This window comes from Phalacrocorax aristotelis, chromosome 3 (assembly GCF_949628215.1).
Source record: "Phalacrocorax aristotelis chromosome 3, bGulAri2.1, whole genome shotgun sequence".
NCBI lineage: Eukaryota > Metazoa > Chordata > Aves > Suliformes > Phalacrocoracidae > Phalacrocorax > Phalacrocorax aristotelis.
The window spans coordinates 72,550,340-72,571,687 of NC_134278.1; the positions used below are offsets into that span (position 1 = coordinate 72,550,340).

Here is a 21,348-nt window from a genome sequence, read left to right on the forward strand (position 1 = left end):
AACAAAAGAACTGCAGCTTGCATACAAGATGAGTTTTTGTGGAGATGTGTGGTTATAAAACTTTTAGATGAAAGCTATTATTTGCATGCTGCAGAATCATCAGAAAAAAAAGGTCATCCCAGCATATGACTTCAGAGGTCAAGTCAATCTTGGAGACAGCTAGAGAGCAGAAGTATTGCTAACTCCCTGTAAACCAATTTCTCAATCCTTTCTTAGGCAGACTTTGCAGAGGGGCACCGTAAAGCCAGACACCAAAGCACCTTCTTACCAATATCAGATCACGTTAGACTTTAAGATGTTTTAATTGCAAACTTAAATTAAATAACTGTAACTGCAGGACTGCCCTGGTTCTGCGTAAGTGTGGTTAATAGTCCCACAGAAAAGGGATTCTAATGTCACAAACTGTTGCATAAAACCGGTCACTTTTCTGCCTCTCTACACTGTCTCCAGATTTTGCAGCTGGGGGTTGTAATTTTGAATCTTACGAATTGCTCCCTTTTACATGCACTGTTGCTTTGTGTTAATACCGAAAGGCAGATATGGTGGGGCACGGCTCCCTTTCCATTTCCATTTCCCTGCGGCTGCAAGCATCCCCCGCGACCCAGCGGCCGGGACGAGGCCACTTGGGGGCGATGTTGGCCAGAAGGAGCTCCGCTTTCCCCGCCGCTTTCTAAGCAATTACACATTTCAAGTGGCAAGATTGGTTTTAGACAAATGCTGAAGAATTTTTCACACTCCACCAAAGCAAGGACCCGAATTATACCAAAAGGGAAAGACGGCAATTGTTCCTAGGCCGCTGAAGTTCAAAGCCTAATTTACAACTACTGTACTTCAGGTTTGCCTTTAAGAATAAGATATGAAAATCTGTAATGAAAGAAAAATAGGAAAATCTTCGTGTGGGATGCCCCTTTCTGAATACATTGTGCATCTGTTTTAATGGGCTGCTGCAGAGGGAAAGCTAGGATGGAGAAAATATCTGTAATAGGAGAGAGGACTCCGTATGTGAAGTTTTGTTGGGAATTTAAACTAAGGTGTAAATTGCAGATTAAATATAATACTGTGACCTTGCGTCACAGGCCAGTTCCCTCAATAATGATGACAGATAAAGAAATGGAAATATAGAGCAAGATGTGTAATGCCATCAAACACAGGCTTCTGCTGAAGAGCTACTGGAATGAAAATCTGAAAATCCATTTTCATGATCTGGCATCTATAGGAAGCCATTTCACAGTGAGGGATTTTATAAGAACGTGGGAATAAGCCGCACCACATAGTCTTGTTAGAAATTTCTGCAGAGATGCCTTGAAGCATGGCAATCAATATTGATTATCACTTCTTCACTATTAAGTGGATTCCATTGCCGACCTTACATACCTGCTCAGACAGAGAGCTGCTGTACTTTTTAGACATCCTCTTCTTCATGGTTTCTTTTACAGACTTCACCTTTTTGCCCAGAGATATACGGGAGGCAGAGGGTGATTTGATCACTTCTTTATAAACGAAGTCTCCTTCTTTGCCCTGCAAAATAAAACAGGGTTCAAGCCCATAAAACACAAGGACCATTTTTCCCCTCAGTCAGCAGTCACTGCAGAGGTATCCAGGCAGATGCAGGACAGCAGCACGGTGTCCTGTTTTCTGCTCTAAATTCACTGTCGAGACCTTGTGCAAACCACTGCAGCAGTCCACCGCACCTTACTCCAAAGGCCTGATTTATAATCTTTTCTGCAGGTACTGTGTGTGTAGGTGTGTTGGGGTCTGTTAGGATGCCTTTATCCCTTTGAGTTTCAGGTAAGCATTTGAGCTGATGATAGAAAACTCCATGGTTTCAGGCTAAGCCCTCCCGACAGGATATACAACAGTAGTTGTGGCTCATGTTGGTCAATACTACATACAGTTCAACAGGAGTAAAGGTGCCTCTGAGGTCCTTAGCCAAATATGTGTCTGTGTGTGTATATATATGGATAGCTACATTTGGCTACCCAAATTTACCTTTTATTTTAAGACAGGCATTCAGTTAACATCTCTTGATGACCATCTCTGTGGTTTTACTGTGGATTGTTTATAAAAAAAAAGGGCAAAAAAAGCTACTAAATCTATCAACCATGGTAGAAGGTTACACTTGCACAGTTATTCTTAGGACACACACCCGGGTACTGCCAAACTAAATTAGGTGGTCCATATATAGTGGATGACAAAGGCCAGCTGATTTGAACACATTTACTGTTTTCTAAACCAGCTTAAGATACCTAACATTTACTTATGACATAAGCACACACAAAGAATTAACATGGATCAGGTGACATTTTCCCAAGCTTGCTTACATGACTCAGCCCTCAGACAGTCTTTCATTCTAAAATGTGTCAGGACCACAGCAAGGTAGTGGTTCTATTACAGCCACTACCAGCACCCTCCGTTGGCGAGGGTGCACCAAAAATCACAATGCAAAAAGGACCAAAGCCTCTTTGGCCAAATGGATTGACTACTGAACTTGGTCTCTGACTTGGTTCAATAATCCTTCTGAGGACAATTTAGGCACATAAGATATCAAACCTAAAATCAGTGTACACTATATTCTACATAAAAGGTTTATCTTTTTTTTTCCTGAAGTTATGTGTGTTTGCTACTTTACTAAAGTTCTCCCAAAAAGTTTCTCTGAAACTCAGCTGATACTTCATTTCTCACAATTCTATATTTTTTCCTTCACAAGTTGTTTGCAATTACAAGCTCTTTGGTAACTTTTGGTCTTTTAGCAGAAATTAAGGACAGCTCTTTGCCTATCTTTTTGGAAAAAAACCCTTCCACTTAATAGACTTAATGTTTTCAAGAAAAAAACCCTTGATCTGTGCACATTATTCTGGTGCTCTGCACCTCTCCCACTACTGATGCTAGTAGGGAAAAATGTAACATCTAGATTTCACACTTTCCTCTATCAAAACCAATCTGAACAAAATATGCCAAAGTATGTATGTTTAAAGATAAACACTGTAAGCTTGGAAGTTAACCTTTTTACTGAGTTGAAAACTGATGAATAAAACCACCACCCAGTTTTGGCTAATTTAGGGGTAATTTAGGAATTTAAAAAAAACATAATCAGAAAACAAAAAACAACCACAAAAAACCCAGCTGACATAAAAAAGAATATCATGCTGGCATATAAACTGTTTTACAATTTAGACTTGATTTAAGTGAGCAGAGAAGTTATCAGAGCCAATGTTGAAACAGAAAAGAAAAAACATATATGGGTAAAAGGAAAAAATATGTTGGCAATTTCCTTTGATATAATGTTCTGGCTCTTTTCAGTCCTGTTATTTTTGGCTGCAGGCTGACCAACAGTAACACTGGGATCAACATGAGTAACATAAAATGGAATTAATTCTCAGGGGAGGGTTTTTAAAAAAAAACAAAAAACAAACAAACACAAAGAGCTCTGAGATCAATTGTGCAGCACCCAGCACAATGGGACCCTGATTTACTCCAGAGCTCTTAGATACAATGAGAAAACAAATAATAAATCTCTTACATAATGACTTCCACCCAAATAACTTGCAGATCTTCAGCAAATGAAAGTTTGTCCCATCATTCCAAATAGTAAATATTTTTACCAAGAAAGTATAGTAATCCTATGTTTTGCCTGGGGTGATGCTCCGAGGAAGTCAGACATAAGAATAGCTCACAGATGTGCCCTCAGATCTGCGCTTTGATCACTTGTTCCTGCCTCTTTACACATATGCTGTATAAATACTTGTACACACATGCTATATAAATACTTATACACACATGGATATGGGTGGGTACGTTATTCTCAAAGCTAAGGAAGTTTGAGGTTAACAAAGATACTCTGCTTTCTTGGATCCCCAAACTGTTATTACAGACCTAAATTACACTTCAGTCTATTATAACTGTATTGCGCTTGTCATTTTATGCTATTTCAAGTCTGTGCCTTCTTGTCTTCAACTCACCATTTGGTCAGAACTGTTTCCAATATGAAGAGAACGATTTGTCAGGTCAAATCCTCCAAAGCTACAGGTTCTCTGCAGAAAAAAAAAAAAAAAAAGGATGGACACAGTTCTATCACAATGGTCAGCTCACTCAAAAGATCTATGACTTGGAGAATACCGGTGAAAACACAAATGTCTGCAAAAATGGAAACAAACAAACAAAAGGATGGGAGATTATAAATCAAGAAATCTGTTATAAAGCAATTTGAGTAATTTGCCTTTTCCAGAGACAACTCCTTGGCCTAAGGTCTGCTGCTGTTGAGTCATCTATCGCCTACTCTTCTTTTTAAAAAGAAAAAAACCTTTTTGGTCTGAGGAAACTGTTGATTTTATGCATCAAGTTTTCCAGGGTGCTGGCAACTCCACCTCAGCACTCCCATCTGCCTTCATAAGTAAGTCCACAGTAGCACTGAAAGAGAGAACCACCAATCTTTTAAAGCATTGAATAACCTACCTTCTGGGAATAGCTGCATAGACTCCATTTCCACTGAAATACAGGGAAACGCTAGAGGCCTCGTAAGGCAAACCCTTAGTAAGAGGAGGGAAAAACTCGCCCAGCTATCCATAAGCATTGTGTCCCCAGAGACTCATCAAGCCCTGATTCCACATAAGGTATTTACCATCACACTTGTGATATGTGGCAGCTCTGCTACCTCTGGGAGAAAGTACACTATGTTTACAGTGCCACAGTCATCTATTGGAGTGACTCAGTTTTGGCTAAATGCACAAATGCAGTTTATCATAATCTTCCTGAATAAAAAAAAAAGAAAATGAGCACTATGACACTGCTTCCCTCCCAAGAGCAGAGGGCAACCAAACTCAGTACAGTTGTATTTCCACAGCCAACCATTGTTTAACTGTGGCAGAAGAATCTCTGCTAAAGCTTTGGTATCACTTGAAAAAAAGACCAGACACGTAAGGGGCTCAGAGAGAATCCATATTTTTTTGCTTTGCAATCCAAATGTTAAAACTTTGACTTTTTATTTGGCCAGTGGACAGCCATCTGCATAGTACTCGAGTACCTGGGCCTGCCAGAAATGTCAGAGGGCAATCCAGGGAAATGAAGGTATGGTAGACACAATTTACTTGTCTAACTTCCACTCAGGGCTCTGAGTGTGGGTTGTGAGACAAGCATATGTCTGTTTGAAGTATTCTCTTCAGAGCTGAGTTGAGACAAACAGGAGACAGAAGATCAACCACTTGTGAACCATAAGTTCTTAGGGCCTGAACTACCCAACAGAGTTAACTTCAAAGACACCTTAAGACTCAGCTAAGCATCAGATGAGACCTGCAAAGGACTCCCCGGTCAGTACTGTGGGTATGTACTTGGGAGTCAGTGAAAACTCACCACCTGAGAACTACTGGTCTGCTTTGACACTCTGTTAGGAAGAAACACGCTCTATAAACTGTGCCATTTAATAAACAATTATAGCAATTAGTTCTATTAAACATTCTTCCTGCCCTGTTCACATAGTGATAGCTGTATACATATTAATAGCTTCTAAAAAGTTTTCTTTTCTAGCTTTATGTTGGGTGCTGCTTACCTACAGTGATTGGATGACAGTTTTTGTACCCACCACAACTCTACTAGAGCTCAAAGTCAGCTTTGTCTAGGCCCCACACACATTAAGAAAGAGTGCTGCGATATAGAATTATTTTAAGTGTTTTTTTTTTTCCAGAAGGCAATATGACTATGGCATAACTTCTAAAATTGTTTTCGGAAAGCATTTGAGACCAACCACAACTAATAAGATCAGTTTTTAAAGCACAGCATTTTTAGCTATGAGTAATGCCGTCCTCTGAAGAGTCCATTTTAACTAATCCTACAGTGTACAGTAATCCCAGCAATGAAGAGAGGACATGTGGAACTGCTCTGAGCAAACTTGTCTGTCAAACCAGCCAGAGCTCCTCCTAAAACAGTCTTCTCAGAGAGCAAAATGTCTGTTGGTTGAAAGCTTCTGAATAAATGTTCTGTATTAAGGATGCTTATTTTTTCATTCTTGACCTCCCCATATGTTTAACTTCCACCTTCAGATTCCCGTAGTAACCCTGGCAATACTGTACCAAACAAAATGTCTGTGGATGAGGAGAGGGATATTCAATGGAATGGCCATGCAATCAAACGTATTATAATTTCGGGAGAAAAGAAAAACTGATGCGATTTGAAAATTTCATGCATGTCCAGGTCACTGAAACAAATATAAATGACAAAAATGAGTGGCAAGGCAAGACAGAGTGACCAATTCCACTGAATACATAGGCATTGCAGTTTCCCTGAGGTTGCAGCAAACAAACATTAAGTGTTCCTAGGAAGAAGGAGTTGCATTAGTTGAAGTTTGCCAGCTTTTTGCCATTTCAGGAAGGAGTGTGCTGAAAAAGCTAGTAAGAGCAGTGCATCTCCACCATTTACACCATTCAAATGAGGCTGGAGGAGCAGTTGACTGAAGAGCTCCTCAACAACAATAACAAAATGCTATCAATTTCTTCTCCATTTGTAACTCTCTGAATTAGCAAAAGTGAGCCCAGATGGTTTCCATGGTGAAACTACTATAGTAAAGCTACTTATTAGAAGAACTGAAAAACTTGTTTCTGTCATCCGTATTTGCAAAGACGGTTTCAGAGGGTGTTTATAATAATGGGGCATCTCTAGCACATACGAGCATGCTCTTTTGCCTGAGATACCCCTATTATTCAACCAACAGAAGGACAAGTAAGGTTTCTTTTATCATTGTAATATCCTCATGGGAAAACAATGTCTTTTGAGTACAATGTCTGTGAAAATAAACAGTACCCTGTGCAAGGCAGGGCAGGCAATCAATGCAGAAGAAATAGTGAAGCTGCCAAGAAAGAACGTTGGTGGTATTGGTTAGGAAAAAAACCTATCTATTTTGTGGCCAGAGAGCAAAACTTGAACCATGAAAGCTTGGTCACTTCCCGCAGGTTATTCATGGAGACCAAGACTGTGACTTATATCAAGAATACCTCACACCTGAAGAAATGTAGCAGACACAACTCACAATAAATTTGTAGTTCAAGAGGAAAAGCTGTTTGTACTGTGGCTCACTGGAATATCTTGCTTAATGTTGTGGGTGCACTGCTGTTTCCACCCACTGAAGTAGGGAGCATATCTACATTGTCAACTACGTAACAGACTAGCTGGCTCAGCTTTGGAGGTCTGGCTGGCCCCAAAGGCAAGTTCCTAGGAAACTCAGGATCATGGTTAAGGAAACTGTCAAAACTGGGTCATATGATCAGGAAGCACCTTTGGATCTCTCTGGAGTGCTCAAATCACTTGATTTCCCATTGTTCAGCACAGCTTCCTTTTTCTGGCCACCCCCCCCTTCCCTTTCCACATCGTTCTGAGAGAAGATGCCACCTTCACCCCATGCTAGAAAGAAGGAGCAGTGGCCAGGGACAGAGCAGAAGGGGCACTTTTGGTGGTGGTGAGCAGCAAGTGGGAGGGCAGTGCCTACATAATGTAAAACTCCCTGTCGTTCTGCAGCTGCATGTGTAACAGAGAATACAGAGCTGGGCGAGTGAACTGATGAGATGCAAACTGAGAAGGGGAGGGCCAATATGAGGCAATGACAGCAGGAGAGAAATAGAGTACCGTTGACTAAGAACACTCTAATCCTCTGAAAATTTTGTTCATTTTCTCAGTATCTCTTTAAGAGAATACTGACTCCCAAAACATCACAAATAACATGTTTATAGCAACTCAAAGCTCCTCTGTCCACCAGCGATCTTAATTTCTGCACTAGGTGAATTTAAAAAAGCAGCATTTTGTTACAGTTTCTCTCTCACACTGAGTTATTCTGTACACATAGAAACTGCAGACTCACAAAACTCTTCTCTGATGGGATTATACCAAACTCTTTCCTTATAGCTGAATTACAGTGCTTAAGAGTTTCTAATGGCAAGGAAAGCAGAAGCACTGAATTTTAGTTACAAGTATAAAGCAGAAAGTATTGACTGCAACCTCACAGAAACTGGAAGACCACCTTCACGGCAACTCTTTGACTCACAGACTTTTGGTGGATTCTCAAGAGAACCCTTTTAGTACAGCGATCCACTGTGGCAGCCCACTTCCTCTTGGCCTCCTCATCCTCCTCCAGCAGGCATCTCCTTAGGTCCTGCTTGTCAGCCTTGTTCAGGGTCCTGTCAGTAACGGGACGCACCAGCTGTGAGAGGTTGAGGTGACTGTACAGGCTTCTCTCCACCACATAGGTAATATTGAACTCGCTGACAGAAGTGCGCCCTCGTAGCCTTCTGTTTGGGAAGCCACAACCTCCACCCCCTTTCGTTTTGTGCTGCAGTAATTGTAGGTCACAAGTTGCGGGAGATGCTCCTTTCCTAGCAGGGCGCTGGCAAAGAAAAGCTCTGGAACAGGAATAGTTAGTATCCATTTTCTTCAATCGGATCTGCTTCCTTACACTCTGAATCTCCTCCAGGGACACCAGAAGATGGTGCTTGTGCCTGTTGCTGTCATAAAAGCAAATGCTTTCTGTACTTACCCCATGGCTCAGTGAGCCGAGGCTCTTCTTCATTTCCCCATCTGTCAAGGAGCGGCAAACTTTCTGGGTCTTCTCCTCTTCTGGGTAAGAGAAAAATGTCCCAAGTTTCTTGGGAGGCTTGATAAGGCCACGGCTATCAGTTTTGCTGAAGGTCTTCACCAGCTTCCGGTTAGCTCCCCACGTATCAAGACTGCTGGATGAGGGAGAAGTAGTAAGTGAGTCCGAGTCGTCCTCCGGCTGCTTTTCACAGGAGCTGTCAAAGTAGAATTGCTTCTTGTGAACTCCAGAGTAAAGTGCTGATCTGTCGTCCAGTATAGGAGAGTTGTCAAGTGAGTGCTCTTCCACACCTACAGGGGACAAAAGCAGCGCAACGTGTGTCATTGTTCATAATTCTCTGAGATGTTTCCCTGTAGAGCCTTATCGTATTTATTTAAGATATCACCTGCTTAAAATGGAAGAAAATTCTTCCTGATATAAGCAACCCAGAAGGTATTTGCAAGTGGATAAATCTGAAGTGAGAGTTCTGGGATGAGTTAACAGTAGACAGATGACAGCAACCCGTAAGTAAACTCGTTGTTTTAAGTTTCTCTCTTTCATCTGCAGCTAAGTAAGACCACAGATGCTGTCACTGAGAACCCCTTAAAAGCTGGAGTTGGCATCTGTTTCTCATGTTTTCCTTCTGATACTTGCATATGATACTCAGGTCTAGAGATTACAATAGGTCAGAAGTATACCCAGACATTAAAAACGAAACAAGTACCTCTCAGGTCCAGTTTTCCAATACCCAGTGCTGCTGCTGCTGCTGCAGAAAGCAGTATTTTTCCCAGAAAGTAATGGAGCTGAGCTCCAGGATGAAATTAAAAGTTCTGGGTTTTTGATGGGGGAAGAGGGACTAATTTTAACCAAACAGAATTTACTTAAACAGATGCAAGGAAAAAAAAAGTGGGTCAAATTGTGGGTGTGCCAATTTCAACAATGTCCTGGTAATGACAGAAACACTTGGGTTTCACCAAATACATATTTCACAGAAAGGGAAAGAGACTTTTTGCAATGCAAGTACTGGAGATGGGCAAACAGCCAGGTCTCCTTTTTGTAGCGGAGGGAAGGGAATAAAGGACCTGAAGTTGCAATTCCTTTTCACATTTATCATTTAAGAAACTTTTCTCTTGTGTTTTCTTCTGAGCAAAGTATAGGCTCAGGTATTAGATGGAGTAACACTGAAAGAGTCGAACAAGAGTACACATCCTCCTCAGTCCTGTCTGACAAATTCCACAGCATTCATGGGTATATACCAGAAACACACACAGAAAGGTGGCTGCATTTATTTCCTGCCAAAATAAATTTCTTGCTTGACTCAACTTTGCCTTCATCTTAATTGCTTCCACAGTTTTGCGGCAGAGGTAAATTTGAACCATTACCAAAATACCTATGACTTACTAAACTTGCTCATTCAATAACAGGGGACACATTTCAAGATGAAAGAAGATTAGTTGCCCTGTACAGGCTTCCTGTCTGACCTTCAGTTCGCTCTTGTTGGCAAAACATATTTGACGTGTATTTGCTGAAACAAAAGATGCTATTTTACCAAGATAAAACTTGCTGTGACAGTGAAGGGATAGTGGATCACACCTGACATACAACTTTCATTCTTGAGAACTTTTATGGGGTAGGTCTGTAGTTTGGAGTCTGATTTTGACACCACTTTCACTGGACTGTCCCACTTGCTCTTTTCCCCCTCTACTTCTCAATTTGAACAAAAAATAGACATTCTCCTGGAACTGAATATGTGCTGATAAACAATTTTAGTCCACTGAGTAAGTATGTTTTTAAACAGCTTGTAAAATATGCATTGTGTGTCAACACTGTAACAGATGTTATTTGGAGTGAGTCCATGACACAAAGCCACAGATGTAGATGTGATTTGTTTTTAAACGCTGTATACGAATGGTCCCCAGGAATTAGGAAGCTTCAATTACTTCACTGACTAGGAGCAGACTAACACAAAATACACACGGATTCAGATATTGGCACATTCTAGTGAGGATCAGATCAGATATATATGTAATGTGATAACACAGTCAATAGTAGAAATGTGGGAGAAGGATCTGGGACTAGTGTACTTTTCTTTAAAAACTACAGGAACTTATAAGGGAAATTTGGCAAACTTGTTCTTTGTGAAGAAATTTTTGAGGAGGATTATGAGGAATCTTTCTTCTGGGGAACTGCATGTCAGTCTTCAAACCAAGCCTACTCTCATGCTTTGTTAAAGGATGTTGAACACTGATGAATTTATTGAAATTTTACTGATGTTACTCAATCAAATTTTATACCCACTCCCCAAAACCTAGCCATCTAGGATTTCACTCTGGTTCACAATCATAATGCACATTCAAATAACAGCAGCAAAGAGCTCAAGAACCAATCCAGTCAACCGCAGGTAGCCTGAAAGGCCAGGCAGCAATCCCCAAATCTGAGCACGGTATTTTTTGTCATCTTGCAGAGCCCTCTGACATATCCAAATGGGAATACAGACCTACGTTATGAGATATGGGGATGGACAGCATTTATGAAGCACTTTTAATTTGCCACATGAAAACTTGGATGCGGGGAGAATTTACTGAAAGAAAAGTCGTAGATATCTACCCCTAACATAGACTTGGCTACTTAAGGGGCCTTCTACTTATGTAGAAGTTACGTAGAAGTCATTCATGCTGTTATTTAGCAGTAATTGTTTTTGCTACAGAGTTTCACAAGAACCAATCTACAAAGGAACTCCAGAGTGCTAGATGAAGTACAAACTCAGTTATAGATAATTTATTCAGAACAGCTTGGAGTTAAAACAGAGAAGACAGGTAGGAGATGGAGAAAGAAGGAAGCAGAGCAAATTTTTTTTTGAGATAACTGTTAATTTAGTGATTTTTCGGGGGGGGGGGGGCAGGGGTGGAAGACTGTGGGGAAAAGGAACCTGAAAGTAACTGGGACACTTAAGTGAAAGACTGAAGGAGAAAAGGAAATAAGGAAGTGAAGCACTGTAAGAGAGGGAATACAGAGCAAAACAGACAGTTGACGTACTGAAGAGAATGTCTAACCAAACTGCAGGAAGGCGTCTGCACACCCAGCAGCCCTTCAGCTGCATGCTCCTGCAGCTGCTCCCACCCCTGGAGCCCCTGGTTGGTTGCTCCCTGCAGCTTTTCCCAGGCCCCCAGAGAGGGAGGGGATAGGACAGGCCTCTCTGGGGTCCTTCTTTCCCCAGAGCAGGGGAAAGATAGCCCTGTTTTGTTTGCCCTGTGTCATAAACCATGCTTTTCCCTCCAAGGTAACCCAGCTTTACGCTCACCCTATGAGCTGACAAAACCTGTTCATACCAAAACAGCTGCCTGGTCCAGAGCTTTAGACTGGTCAGGCCTTTCACACCAGCCAGTATCACCACCGTCACACAGGAGAGAGACAGGCTAGATCACAAATCTGCCAACAGCTTCCTGCCACATACACAAAAAGATGCACACGTTCTCCTTAAACGCACTAGGAAGGAATCATAATACAGCTCAGCTCACTGCAAAGCTGAGGGAAACTGGCATATGATCCCAGGAAGGCCATTAACGTAGAGGGGTGCCCACAGTTCCAGTGAGGACTCAAGCAGAGCTGTGCAGAGAGGTTCCTGAGGCTCAGGCTCCGTTAATCTGTGTGCTCACACACAGATACAGGTCATCCAGAGTTAATTCTGTGGCATGGTGTTCCCAAGGGCTGAAATTCTGTTTCTCCACCCTCCTCCTCCTCCCTTCTCTCTCCTCTCTCCCCCTCTCCCTTGGCAGCAGGGCTCATTCAGGAGCCAAACTGCAAGCAGGCTCCCCCAGAAGTAGGAGTTAATATTAAACAAGGCAGTTGCTATCCCACAAGAATGTCTGATGGAGTTTCTGTACTCTTGCCACAGGACGATGCCATGTGGTGCAACTGCACCACCGACCAGCCGCTACCCTCCCAAAACAAGCGAGAGCTTCACCTGTGTGCCATCCCAGACCTTGGAGGAGGGATCAGCGTGGTGGTGGCTCTGCTTACCTCCTTGCTGAGCCTGTGGGGCAGCTGGCTGGGATTATTCATAGTCTTATTCCCTCCCCAGCATGGAGCATAAAATGTAAACCAACTTTTAATCTCTTAATGAGGGGCTCTCCAGCACTGCTCTGGGAATACCAGGAGATCAGCAGTAACCACATTCTAGGTTGACACTTTCCTCCTTCCACAGTCTCAAAATGCAACTACTTGGGTAAGGCATGCACCACAGACAAGGCAGTCTTTCCCACCATCCCTTAAGAACACTCCACCCCTCCCGCCCCCAGCCCTCCACTTTCTGTCCCCTCTAAACAGAAGCATACATTCATACACACAGTTTTAACCATATGCACATTGCTTTTTACCTTCTGTGCTGGGTTTTTTCATTTCTTCCACTCTTATGAGTTTCTTCCTGACTCTGCGAGTAGAATTCACCAGCTTGTGCAACCTCTTAAACTTCACCGACTCCTCTGTTTCATCATCGGATTGTTCTCTTGACTGGCAAAGAAACAAAGGGAATATTAATAAAGTAGTAGTTCCACGGCTTGCTCCTTCAAGTCAAGTTAACCCAGCTCATCTGCTGTGCTGTGTCAATGCAGCTCTGTAACTGGTGGTGTATTTTCAGCCCAGGTCAGACAGAAACATTTAAATTACTGAGTTTTTCTTTTTTTCTTTTTTTTTTCTTTTTTCTGAAAGCATGACATACCATTTTGATTTCTAAATCTGTGCAACGTAAGATCCTAGGCATTGAAATGCATTCCTGCCCTTGTCTTGCTTCCCATGCATTGTGTAATAACTACTTCCACGTCCTCTCTCAGTACGTTTCAGGCAGGGCTCTTTCCCAGGGCTCTTCTTACCGTACCAGTTATGCTCCTGTGGTTTGGGTCAGTCACTGCTCTGTCTGGCATCTCAGAACTTACTGTTTAAACCTGGTTATAAACAGCCCGTCCGAACTCAAGCTCTGTCATTGACGACTTCTCTTCCCCCCCCCTCCCCCCCAGCCTTCCCAGAAAATCAAAAACAGCAGCACAAGAAAGGGACGGGAAGGAAAAGAAAGGAGGAGACCTCATCTGCCTCACTCACAAACTGCCACAGCTACAAAATATTCCTTTCTTCCTCCCTGCTCCCTACACTCCTCCTGAAGGCTCTCGAGGTTGGAATTAAGATGGACACAGCATTCCTCCAGCACTGACCAAGGGAAAACTCTGACCTTTCCAGATATACAGTGCAGTCCATATTCCCCAGCATCCCGTTTCGTTTTGCATCTGATCCAGTATGCTCAGTTCCAGCTGTTTTCCCTCAAGTATCAAACGTTACAGAGACAAAAAAAAATTCCCTTCTTTCCAACAGCAGTGACACAACAAGCTGAAACAATCCGTTCCTTGTGAACGAGAAGATGACTTCGATTTTCAAGCCAGATCCAACCTTCGATGTGCTACTTCCTCTGTTTTAATCAGTCCAGAATGTGGAAGGCGGCGGGGGGAAGGGAAGGGGAGAGGAGAGGAGAGGAGGCCGGCAGGGCTCTCCAGCTCGGCCAGGACAGCCCTGGCACTGTGCGCCGCTGCACATTCCTGCGCGCGGTGAAGGCTCCAGCTGGACCGCAGTATGGATCGTATACCTTAATTTGTTTTCACCCGTGGTCCCAGCCAATTCACCGCATTCCTAATGGTCAGCTCTAAAAACCCTCATGCAACTTCCTGTCAGCGCAGCTATCTGGGTTTCCACAGTGTGCTCATCCTGTTTTCTCTTTCTCCTTAACACAACTTTTAAAATAAGAAAAATCCGCAACAAATGCAAGCCAAAAAAAAGAAAAAAAAAAAAGGAAAAAAAGAAAGGCTACCCTTCTCCTCTTCCCCAGATGCTGTCTTTTTATCCAGAGGCTGAATAAAAGACAGGCCAAATATGAAAGCACTTTCTGCTTTTCAAATACACTTAAAAATCAGGATGTGGTAATAACAGTAGATGCCATGGGGCAGGACACCAATTAGCAGCTGCATGGGTACACTTTCAAAGGCACAGTGCCTGAAGGAGCCAGGGCAGATCTGAAAGCCTACCTCTCATGCACACACCTCATGAGGCCAGCAGAACCACACCAGAGCATAAACTTCAGCCACTTTCTGCAAGGGCACCATCAATTACTGATTTACCACAAACTTCGTGTGACTCCAAAACAAGCAGGAATACCAAATGGACTGCATATGGTAGCAGAAACTGCCATTCTGCTGTCCGAGAGCCGCAGGAATGCATTTATTATGGGTACAGGCTGGCTAGGTAATTAATAATCTTCCTTTGGGAAAAATACGGCTGTAAAGAAGTACCAGACTTGTTTATATCAAGATAAATTAAGCAGTTAGATGACCATTAATTCAGAGATTATGGCTGGGACAATTTAGTGACATGTCAAACACGGCAGACCAATTTTGATAAGATGACGAATGGATTATTGACTGTAATCAAGAAGTTCAGTCAAGATTTCTTAGGTCATTAAGCGCATCCTGGTGAGCAACCATCATGCATTCTCTGCACTTGAGGTAAGTTTAGTTTAAATGCAATTACTCTAAGTCATTGCTTCCCTTCATTACTTTTCATACACCCTTGGTTTGCAAGACTACTGTTTGTAAAACTGAGCTCTACAAGACTTAGAGAATGGCTCATACCTGGTCGGGCTGCCCAGGATTTCACCAAAGACTAAACAGCTAGTCTTATTTTTGCACCACTGGTATCCAATAAAGAACTGTCCCCCTCAGGGCTATGAAAACTCAGCAATGACAATAAGAGCTTTTACAATGTCTGATATTGGCATTCATGACTACCACCACAAAAACGAGCGCCAAAACAGCCTCAGCGCAAGGTACGGACATCAAACCTGGGTGGGTGGTCCAGGGCGTCCCCACCACACTTCGAAATAAATAAAGTCCCATTGTAATCAAATGCCAGCTGGTTTTCCTCACCACTTCAGGACTGCCGACACCCTTTGAGCTGCAGTCCTCCACAGGCAGCCACACACCCTTCATAGTGCCAGTGCTTGGCCAAGAGAGGCGAGAACTGCTCGTGCTTAACAACAGGAGCCACCAGATAACGGGCAGACTAAAACCAAAGTCAGTCTCTCTCCAGCAGCCTATTTCCTATCATATTACAGCATGGAAAATCCTCTGTAAAGGAAAAGGATGGCTAATAAGTTTATGCAAAAAGGCCTAAAACCATCAATGACTCCGCCAGCGGTGTTGCTCAGGAAACTTTCTTGTCAAATAATGCTGATTCCTTGAAAATTAAACTGTTTTGAAAAAGGGTTACTTTAGTTTCGTTTCCTGTTTTTGAAACAATTTTTTAAAAAGAAAGCCTTGAAATTATCAAAAGTTTCCATTTTGGCACATGGGAAACAGAGCTTAATTTTCCAGCTCAAGCAATGCTTTCTTTTACAGCTAATATTAAACAGAAAACAGAAATGTAAAGCATTCAGGCCATAAGCGACATATTTGGAAATCACTGAACTTTGATGCTTTGACTTCCCCGACCCACTCTACCCTCCCCACTTCCACAGTGACCAAATTGTTTTTTTTGGTGGCTGTCCCTGTCTTCAGATGGGAAAATCACCCCAATCTCCCCAACGCGTGGCGGGCCGGGCAAATGGCTTCCTGGACAGCTCTTGCAGCCAGGCCTTGGCAAGGGGCTTTGTGCAGCCGGCTGCCAGCCCTCTTCTTGCCCTCTGCCCCCTTAACGGGTGTTTCAGTGTGCTGCAGAACTGTGAAAGGCTAGACATAGTCTGTTAAAGAGGGAACGATGGGTCTGCAAGAGGCTAGGCTGGAGGCTCCCCGGCACGGGAGGAAGCCATGCTGCACCCCCCTCTGCCCCCGGCTCCCCACTGTCCTCTTAGACCAAGCCTCAGCATCGTTAACGCACTGATAAAACAGTCGAGGCCCCTCCATCTCCCCGTCCCCCATGCACTGCCGGAGCAGGCCTCTCCCCGTGCTCCGAGGGGAAAACAAACGGATTTGCAGTACCGTAAATAGGAACAACTTAACTTCCATCTCCTCCGCTCCAAATTTTTCCATCCGAAAGCCCATATGGCTCAACTTTTAATTATTTTGGCTAATGCTGTATGTAGTAATTCTGTGGTGAATGCTTAAGTGTTTCATTTCTGGTTTCCAGGGCAACATTACATCAGATTGCAGACAGCTGGCTCCACAGCCTTAAACCATAACAAATTGGCCAAGCCCATGCACAAAAATCACGCTTGCTTTAAAGAGAGAGCGCAGGGCTTGGCCGGGCTGCCGGGGAGCCGGCACAGCCTGCAGGGCCTCCTTGGCGGGGCTGGCCGGGCGGAGCCCCCTTTCCCTGCACCGCTTGGAGCAAGTGCATCCCCGACACATCTGCAATGCTCTCACGGTGCAGACACCCGCCAGCTTGGAGAGCTCAGCTGCACAAACGTGTGAAGGACTACAGGGAAACAGGGACTAAATTAACAGCATCTGGAAATACCAAGGACTGCAACCAGAGGACTGCAGCTACCACGTACCACATGGCTGGAAAATGGTGGAGAGGCCAAGGCCCATCCCCACCACCCAGCTCTTTGCCGCTAAGAAATGTGGCCACAAACTTGTGAAGATGCTATCAAATCCAGGAGAGATCAATTCCCCCTGCCACCTCTAGCATCCTTTCTGCTTGCAATATTTTTCCTACTCGCACACCCCTAAAGGCCACGCTTTGCATCATCTCGTACGTAAGATCAAAGTAAAAAGCCTTACATTCAGGAGCAAATAGGAAATTAGCACATGTACTTTGACATTCAAGGAGCTCTCTCTAGTTCTGCTCCTGGTGCCCTTTTTGCTTTCTTTCCCACTTTTCTCACGCAGGCTCTTTGCTGCTGCCTACTCTGGAGGCAAGGCACACGCCTCGCTCTGCTGCTCTCTAACATCCAGCCCATTTCACACGCCATAGAAATAACAATCCTAACCTCCCCCTTTGAATTAGTACTTCACACAGGCGTGCGCGCGCGCGCGCACACACGCACACAGAAGACTAACACTAACTAGGGTACTTGGAATTAATTGGCAAAATGTAAACCAGAAATAAGTAGCTAGCTTTCGGCAGGTCTATGTTTGGAAACACTTCAGCGTTATAGCAGCAGCCCTTAAAAAACACAAGATAGGCAAAGCCTGCTAGCCAGGTCCTAATAAAAGCATTTAAGAAACTCTAGGAAAATATCCAGTTAAAGCTATCATAACTGATTAATCTGTTTCACCTCCATAAATAAAAACATATATGACTTTTACATGAGCTGTGTGAAGCATTTGGAGAGATGTGAAGGTTTTACAATTCACTTTATGCCCAGTAATAGTTCAGCCCCAAATGAAATCTCTACGAAATCTCCCATCTAAGAAACTAGGAAATCTCTAAATAGCTGATTAAGCCCAAGCCACAATTGGTTTTGGCTATCAGACAATTCTTGTTCAGCAAAGTCGGGCAAAAATACTCATTCAGACTTGTGGGCATATCACATCACATCCCCCAGCCCTGGCTAGCTCACTTCAGAACTACGAGTTCTATAGTAAATGCAACGAGATTCTGCTGTTCCCTTTAGGAGACGTGGCTACACGTGTCCTTTCTTCTTTCTGTCTAACAGGCTTTACATCTGCCAAAAAAAAATAAAAAAAATCAATAATTCTAACTTTTTTTAAGGTTTTAATAAAGATGCCTGTATAAAGTCAGAGACAAGAAAATAGAACAGACAAGAACTTAAAAGCCATAGGAAAGGAAGAGGAGAACTAAGAAAAGCTATGCATGCTGTGCTGTGCCTAAGAATAACCACAAAAGCCTTTTCTCTCTCTGCCTCTCTGAAACAGGAGGCACATCCCCTCCACATCACGCTCCATGCTCAGTGACTTACCAGCTTCGGCATTTATAGGCCTAAACCTCAGTTTCGAGTAATTCCCCCTGAGTCCTCAACTGCTGTCAGCTTCGTAACCCTAAAATTTAGGATCAGACCCTTCTTCTTAAGTATTGTATTCGTTCCGAATCCTGCGCACAAAATGCCTCTTCTCTGGAGTTACATTATCAGACACCAAACTGGCTCCGATTCCAGCACTGAATATGTAAAGAAGAAAAAAGCGTGATGCTGGACTCAATTAGCTGTTTTCTGCTCACTGATTGATTCCCCCAGTTACTCGCTAGCTGCATAACTTGCAAGAAAGGCATAAGTCATCAGCTCTAAGCAAATCTTCTATTCACCACAAGGAAAAAAGGGAGTGTTGTACATGGCAAACAATCCCTGTTTTCACTGACGAAGGCTTGCTGACCTCTTGCTGGCCTCCAGTTCCTTAATTACTGTCTATGGAATTTCAGTGAAAGAAAAAAATACAGAGAATCTCTGCAAAGCCAGGACGAAGACTGACCCTCAAACACGGCTGCTAGAGTGGAGGCTGTGCCTATAGGAAATATAACTTAAGCCCTTTACCAGGCTTTTTTTATTTTCATTTTTTAATACTTTTGACAAAAAGCCCTCCTGAGAATTTCCCTTTATAAAGGGCTAATTTGACAGAAAAATAAGCCTTCCTTAAATGTTTTTTAAATTACTGAACTTAGATACTTTTTTTTTCCTTTCCCCTTGGTTTCAGTGCTATAAAAAAAGAACATCACTAAGAACTGGAAAGGCAAATAATATTTAATTCAGAAATCTCAGACTGGTCTAGAATTAGGCATGTTGTGGCTTTATGAAGCACTGTAGCATGACTTCCAACTTCTCCTCCTAGGCTGGGCTCTGACCTCCCTTCCTAAGAAACAGACTCTGAGATGCTCAGGTAAATTGGCACTCCTCTTGTAGGCAACCGTACCTAATCCCAAACCTTGGGACAAATCCAGAATCCAGACAATTCTCAGAGCACAAGAAAACACAGACCAAAACCTTTACTAGTTCAGGGCACTGGTATCCAGTGGTGGAAAGCAGTGGCAAAGGCATATCACAACAGCACCTTCTTTAAGCCAAGAAAATATTCCCCTTACTCAGGACCATACCATCAATGGCCAGTTGATCTGGATTTGCCGCAGATCAAACACATTCTGAAATCACAGCAGGATTAAACATCTACTTCCTTTGATGACTGGCTGATTTTAATGAGCCACCTAGCCAAATATCCTTTTTCAATTTCTCTGTCTTTGTAGTAGTGACTGTACACAGCTTTTCTACTCCCTAGCAGTCATGTAAACTTCATTTATTGGTGTGTTGTAGCTGGATTCTTACTCCTGAACTACTTCAGCCCCAAAACTCTGATGTAAAACCCTATGGAAAATTCTAAGCTTCAGATAAAACCAGCTAGTGTTCTCCAATTTCAATAACATACCAGCCCACATCAAGTGAAACATGACAGCGACTTCCTTGAAATGTATCCCAGATTCCCTTTAAAAGCTCATGGCCATGAGTGAAACTGATCTAAGTTCAGGGCTTTGCAACTTGAGTTTTTGAAGGTTTTGGTTCCATTAAGAAAGTTTCACAGACCTCTAAAACTTGCAGAGGCTGTTCATAGAAAACCGTGTGAAGCTCAGATGTGATAATCCACATCATATCCTGAGGTTACAACTAAAAGCCTCCAAAATTTTTAAGAACATTAACAGAGGTCATTAATGTTTTTGCCACTTCACATAATTAGCTGCAAGAGTATGAATTACAAAGGCTGCGTAAGTCTAGAATGTGCAGCAGTGGTGTCAGCCCCCCCAGGTAAGCTGAAGGAAACAGCAATCCCAAGTCTGGGTTTGGTCTGTGATTATTTACTAGGAAATCAAAGATGCATCCAACGGCTACTTTGGTGAAAGATATATTACACATTAGCTGGTGACGACACCGCTTGCTGAAATTAGTGGGAAATATTTGTCATAAGTAACAAGAGCACAAAAATTTAATTCTCCCATGAGGTCTGTCTTGATACTAGAATAGCTGCTTAGGCAAATTCCTAGGTGTTAACTGTTTCCAGGTTTTAGTTAAATAATTTTGAGAAACACATTGCTGACGTTTGCATCTGCAAGCCAGACACATTTCCTCATGGCAAAGCGTTTCTCTCACTGATTAGCATAATTAATTTTAATGACATTACAACTGTACTCATGTACCACTTGTCATAGGTATATGTGGTGGAATGAAGCTCTACATTACATTATTCCGTATCTGGTACAAAACAGCATTCCTTTCCAGTTCTCCTGCAGCCTCCTCTACACATGGGAAAGAGATTCTCTAACAAGGCTCTCTCAACTGCATTTTGTGTTTTGGCAAGGCTAAGAGGGCCTGGGGAGAATCCCTGTTCTTTGGTGTAGGCTGTACTTTTAATGAATGGAGAACACCACTGGTGCTGGAAACCAACCTCTCTACATTTTGGAAAACCAAGGTTGGAACAGCAATACAAGAAATACAGTGGAATTCATATCAGAGGAAAAAAAAAAAGAAAGAAAAAAAGAAGACAATGAGAGCCCTTTAGTGAAGGGGGTAGTCATTTAAATTACATTCTTACAGTATTTTCAAACAATCAAACTATTAATGTTACCATCCTAAGTGCAAGGAAGGAAACACCAGCGGCGGGGAGGCGGGGCAAGTGGTAACCGACAGGAGCGCAATTAAAATTTTCTATTGTACCACAAGTAAAGATTATTCAGCCTGAGTCTGCCAAATAGGGCAGTGAGACACACGGCTTTTGAGATTTCTAATTCTTGAACTAAGAAAGGCTTTGTTCCAATTTAATAGGCTTGGTCTCAGAAAAGATGGGGGCAGGGAAACCACATTATGGATTACAGCATCTCCTGCTGGC

At 42.8% G+C, this 21,348-nt stretch overlaps 1 protein-coding gene across 9 annotated transcripts in view; it reads right to left on the bottom strand.

Moving 5' to 3' along the window:
* LOC142054850 (SAM and SH3 domain-containing protein 1-like) overlaps nt 1-21,348 on the bottom strand; it is a 565,973-nt gene that overhangs the window by 20,082 nt on the left and 524,543 nt on the right. For 6 of the 9 annotated variants that reach the window (XM_075087979.1, XM_075087978.1, XM_075087980.1 and 3 more), the window contains 4 exons: nt 12,925-13,057; nt 8,513-8,859; nt 3,960-4,031; nt 1,375-1,518 (listed from right to left, as the gene is read on the bottom strand). In XM_075087979.1, coding sequence (XP_074944080.1) covers nt 1,375-1,518; nt 3,960-4,031; nt 8,513-8,859; nt 12,925-13,057 — 696 coding nt within the window. Of the gene's footprint in view, nt 1-1,374; nt 1,519-3,959; nt 4,032-8,512; nt 8,860-12,924; nt 13,058-13,421; nt 13,529-13,769; nt 15,476-18,446; nt 18,735-21,348 lie in introns of those variants that run through there. The other 3 variants (XM_075087985.1, XM_075087986.1, XM_075087987.1) reach the window with 3 other exon arrangements.